We start from the raw sequence: 6,000 nt of genomic DNA on the forward strand, positions 1-6,000 counted from the left end.
ATGATAAAACTTTACATATTTTAGTTGCGTATACAAAAATTCCGATACGTTCGTAATCATGTTTCTTTAACACTGCATATTAAATTTATATATGGATATACAATAGTGCGTCCGTTATGCTCATGTCTTAGAGCAAACACTACAACTTCAAGAGGCGTCTGCAAAAAACAATCCCCTTGGAAATAACGGCACCCCCAAAATATATATATATAAACATACATATATATGGGCTTATTATACTTACTTTTATGTAAATATATACAAATGCGGTTACCTGACATAGTGGTAGGAACACTTCACCAATGGAGTCGTCACGCGAAAACCGATCATAGTCGAATACATGCAAATGCAATACCTATAGTACAAAGAAATAATAGTTTTATTTTTATTTTATTTATTTATTTTTTTTTTAATGCTATTATAGAGGGAATTAAACGTTGTTATCTATAATAATAAATATTGCTTATTAGTAAAGATCAGTAAATCTAAAAACTAATTATTGTCTACCGAGCAGGCGTGCATGTGACCGCGAAACAAGAGCAGTTAAAAATTAATTAAAAATAAGTAGATATGGGAGTTGACAAAGATATAAAAAACTTGTTTCAAACGATTTATTTCCTATATCAAAAAAATTGTCGTCGAATACATTTTATCCCTTTACCATATATAGGGTTTTCTACCTGTGTTCTTAAAAAATATTATAAAAAAACAAGAAAAAACGTTAACATCGGTTGCATCGAAGCACCGTGGCACCTCCATTTTTGTGAAAAAAGAAAACACTTAGTTGTGTCAACTTGGTCTTAAACAACTCATAGAAACTTTAACTGAAATCTCTCGTCAGACTCTTTGGTAAATAACGTACGATTTAACCATTAATTCACTGGGCTGTGAACTCAATTTACATGTACATACATATATGAATGTACCCTCTGTATGAGTTTATTTGTGGATTATCGATTTTCCTTAATTTCATTCACCAATGCAAGATACTTCTAATATATAATGTATTTTACAAAGAACAAGTAAGAAATGGCTAAGTTCGGGTGTAACTGAACATTTAATACGATTGCCAGGGAAATAATTTAATTTGCAAACCAGAGGATTGTATATACAATATATAAAATCATTACAGATATGTAGTATATGGGAGTTGGGTTTCGATCCGATTTTATATATTTCTGCCTTCAGTTCATACTTAAACATGTCACATACCAATAAAATGTTCCCTGAGACTCATTAAGGTACCACCAGTCGATTAAATGAAGTCACTCGGATGTTATATGTTTGTTATTTAGGGGCTAGGTCAAGTTTTCGCTTAATCTTATTCATTCTAAGCACAAAGATACACTATTATCACTAAACCACGATATCTAATTTTACTCGTGCAAAGTTGTATCCTGTTATAACTGTATTAATTACTTTTTTATTTGCACACTGGAAAGGAAAGAATCAAATGGAATTTAAAAATGTGTTATATGAGAAGTCGGCGTGGTTGCAGTCCGATTTCGTCCAATTATGAACCATTACATAAGAATGAGAAGAATTATACCTACCAATTTTGGTTGAAATCGGTCAGGCGGCTCCCAAGATATGTGATTTCACCTAAAGGTGGGTATTGCCCCGCCCCTTGTCCAGTTTTTTTCCCGGCTTCTATTAGCCTTCTCATACCATCTCAGGTGTAAAAGTTTATGCTTCTTTACTATTATTTTTTTATTCATTTATCCCACTTTTAGTTGTTTTTAACTGTACCTTATACGGGGAGTGGACGGGGTTATCTTCTGATTTCATCAATTTTTACAGTATCGATAGTGCACCCCTTAAGGGATTTGTCCTGAGCGCAGTTGGATTTGCAGCGTAAATACTTTCTGAAATATTTACATTAAACCAAATAGAGGGCGGAGCCACGCCCATTTTCTTTAAATTTTTGGTTTATGGGAGCTCTGCAAACCCCTGTGCTAAATTGCAGTACTTATCTTAATTTGGTGCTTAATTATGACACTACATATATATGTAGGTTTTCGATTAATGGCGTTTTATGAGAGTGGCGGTCGTCCGATTATGATCATCTGTACTAATAGCCATCTTACGATGCAGAGAAACATATGTACCAAATTTTTTTTGAGATATCTCAATTTTTACTCAAGTTATAGCTTGAACATATGGACGGACAGAGAGTCACCCGGATTTGAACTCGTCGCTTCGTCCTGATCATATATAATACCATATACATATCTAACTCAATTAGTTTTAGGTTATACAAACAACCATTATATGAATGAGCAAACATATTATATTATACTATGTAGCGACATGTTGCAAGAGTATAAAAATAAATCATAACCTTAAATTTTCCGAAGATATTGTAAAATTTCATTTGAAAATGAGTGGAGTTGCAACAATGGAAAGAATTTAAAAATTAAATTAAATTTCGAAATGTATCAAAAAAATCCACAAAATATGGGAAAAATGCTGCGACATTGTTTTCGAAGATTGATGATTTCGATGATATTACCAAGAAACTACATTTCGCTTTTTTACTTAGACAATTTATTTACCTCATGGGAATGTTGTTAGTATTGAAACAACAGGGTTACTATGACACCGGAACTCTTAGAGAAAACATGTCCATTACTTAACAAAAAAATGTTGAAAAAAATGGTGACTTTATTGCTGCTAAAAAAAATTAAAATGCTGATATATATATTACCAAATGGGTCAATAATTCAGTATTAACTACTGTTTCTTCCGTTTTTGCCAAAATCCAATTACTACAGTTGGCAGACATTTTAGAGTTGAGAACAGAAAAATTAATATACATTGTTCATATTCGATCTCCAGATACAACGCTTGCATGGAAGGATTTGACAGATAGGACCAAAATATTGATGGTTACCGAATCGGGGTCAGAGGAAAAATTGCGGATTTCAATTTTTATTGTTGTTTCTATTCAAAATGCTTGGCTGCTACATTGCCAATCTGGCTCAACGCTCTCTTAGGAGGCCGTTTCAGTGTGAAATTTTCGATAAATCGATTTTTTTTTGTTGCATTATCGTATAGTATACACTATAATAAAAATTCTCTTAAATTTTGAAATCGAATGGCCATTTTGTCAAATAAAAAAAAAAAATGCTTCCATAGCGCGATAGCGACTTTCTTACAGAAATTGTTGTTTTAGACCAAAATTGCGGTCGCAATCGTGAACATCGTATGATTTCTATTAGTTAGACTATAACTATTAGTTAAGGAGATATAGCATTTGGGTGAAGCAACTTGTGAATTTGAGCTGTGCACCAGTGAAATCAACTGAGTCCAATCGACAGCCAACCTAGTAGACTGTATATTATGAAACGGTTCTCAAGCGTGGAAAGGGAAAAAATCGGCTGGCAAGGTTATGGCATCAGTCTTTTGGGATGCACGTGGTATATTATTCATCGAAAGATTACTGAGCCAGTTTTAATTACACTGCGTATTTTGTTGCAGTTCTATTCTACCATTTCCAATATTTCTCAATTTTATTATTTTTTAGAAAGGTTCAGTTTGAAATTGTACGCATATACTTCATCGTTCCCATTTGAATATTGTATTTCACTGCTCTTTGCAATGCTTCGAAAACATTTCTGAATATCTCAAATTATAATAAACTTTTTTATCAACACTCCAATTATTCCGCTTTATTTTTATGCTAGATATCGCGTTTGGTTTGGTATGAATGCATTTGCGTTTTCGCCCATAATTCAGCAAAGTATCCGCAATGCCTTGACGACGAAAATTTCAATGCCATTTTTTGTTGTGATATTAAATATGTATATCCGACTGGTTTGTCCTAAAAAAACTGACTGGTTCATGAGCAATCTGACGGATTCGTCCTAAAAAAACTGCCTGGTTCATAAGCACAGTCAGTATAACCCATGAACTAAGCAATAAGAAAATTTTAACTTATTTCTTTCTATTTTTGAATTACTAAATTTTTTTAATGATTCTTATATTATATGAATTTTGAACACAAGCTTATGATTCGAAACATAATTTTTGTATTTATGAATTGTACAGAATTTTAACATAAAGAGAAGAAAAGTATCCTATGTCCTTACCCTTGTTCTATGCTACCTCCCCACCAATTTTCAGCCAAATCGGTTCAGCCGTTCCTGAGTTATAAATGGTGCAACTAACTTCTTCCTTTATATACATATATATATAGATTATAATATAATATGTATATACAATACAAATAAATATAAAATTCGTTTTGTATTCGTCATGAATATACTTATTTATAAAAAAATCGAGCCTATTATTTAAGTCTATCATTAAAAAAGTCGCGAAAATCAGTGATATTTCGTAGGATCACACTGAGGCGATCCCTTAATTTTAGTTTCGCCAATTTATTATTAGGCGTGTTTTATTTGACCAGCAAATTAAGCTATTACCTTATTTTGTATGGAAGATTTAGCCAACAAAATTATGTTGGCTTGACTTAAGCTATCATAGTTTGCATATTGAACTAGAGGCATTGCCAGTTCATCGCTTTTTTCATTCACAATAGCAAAGTTTTTCCCAAAAAAAAGTAGTTGGCAACGAGGGAAACCTTATTTCGACAGATGAAAATGTAAATAAATCAAAATTACATATTTTTTGAATGAGTATTGAGTTAAAATTAAGACAAATATGAACACTTCTTTTCAGTTTTTTGTATTTTAGACCTCAAATAACTAAAATAAATATATTTGTATTGTATATTAATATTCCGTTTACAAATTTTAAATTTCAGACTAAATAGCATATCAGCTGATTGTTCTTGTCCGCATTACTAATCTAATTCATTTTTAAGAATATATGCAATAAGCTGAGTACGTTTTATTTGTCCATGATTTAACTATTAGCTTGAGATGATCAAATAAACACGGCTATTATAACGCTGGGAATACCAAAACCGCTCAATGGATTTCAAAACCCGTTATAATCGCCACAACCACTTCATTTCTGTTATACCAGCAAAAAAACAGCGCAATTTAGAGCACTTCATCTTTCTCATTACCCTTCGCCTACAAGTTACGAGTTGAGGCAGAAAAAGTCTTAATGTGCGAACCCTCAATATGTGGACCAGTTGTATGCCATACATGCTTACCCTAGATTGTAGTTTTTGTATGGGGAATCCTTCGAAATAAAATGTTTCGTTCCAACGTGGATTCAATGTGCGTCTCTTGATTTTTGTCTCCAAGCGATGTTTTTTATCGGGAAGCAATGTAACTCGTACGTATGGATCCGAAGTGCCGCTTAAGTCTTTAGCTGGTAGCTCTTTTCCTTGCAATACTTTTAGTATGAGTGTTGTATTCTGGAAGTCGTATTCCAAAGAAAAGTGTATTTGACCAACATTCTCACTGGGTTCTGAGTTGTCGATATACATGTCGGTCATAGAAATACTCTTATTCTGGGGTGATACAAAATAAAAATATATTTATTTGTATATATAAAATTGTGCTTGTATTATTAGATTAAAAAAATGAAAAATAGTTACTGTGCCATCCTTAACACCGCCACTTTCAGTGCCACCACTCGGATTTGAGCCGATGACAGTCTTATTTTGAGTCTGTGCTGCCGTTCTGCAAAAAAAAAAAACAAAAATTATTTCAAATATTGATATTAAGTGTACAAATACAATTCAAAAGTTACATGTTTCGGGAAAATTTCATAACCACAGATTTCATAAAATTAGAACGGAGAAACCATAGATAGTTTCCGTGTGTTGAAAATATTAGCTGTCATCGCTGTTGCCATCAAAAAAACCAATATCTCCGTGGCAAAGCAATAACACACTTATTTTCCTAATTTTAAACAACTAGTATATTTATATCATCAATCGATAATTTATGTAGAAATTTAGATACCTTAATGAAATTTGGTATTATGACAAGGTTGAGGGAATCGGACTATTTTAGCGCCCATAAAAAGCTGTTTATCTATGTAAATAATCAAAATAGCCAACTTAGCCACAAATTAAGA

The 6,000-nt window shown here is 32.4% G+C and overlaps 1 protein-coding gene across 15 annotated transcripts in view; it reads right to left on the reverse strand.

Annotated features, from left to right (window-relative positions):
• Positions 1-5,631, reverse strand: part of LOC105224248 (synaptotagmin-7) — a 566,903-nt gene extending 561,272 nt beyond the window's left edge. For all 15 annotated transcript variants that reach the window (XM_049460406.1, XM_049460404.1, XM_049460403.1 and 12 more), the window contains exons 1-3: positions 5,516-5,631; positions 5,126-5,428; positions 275-355 (exon numbers count right to left, since the gene is read on the reverse strand). In XM_049460406.1, coding sequence (XP_049316363.1) covers positions 275-355; positions 5,126-5,413 — 369 coding nt within the window. In that variant the 5' untranslated portion in view covers positions 5,414-5,428; positions 5,516-5,631. The remainder of the gene's footprint in view (positions 1-274; positions 356-5,125; positions 5,429-5,515) is intronic.
• Positions 5,632-6,000: the final 369 nt, after the last annotated feature.

This window comes from Bactrocera dorsalis, chromosome 6 (assembly GCF_023373825.1).
Source record: "Bactrocera dorsalis isolate Fly_Bdor chromosome 6, ASM2337382v1, whole genome shotgun sequence".
Classification (NCBI taxonomy): domain Eukaryota; kingdom Metazoa; phylum Arthropoda; class Insecta; order Diptera; family Tephritidae; genus Bactrocera; species Bactrocera dorsalis.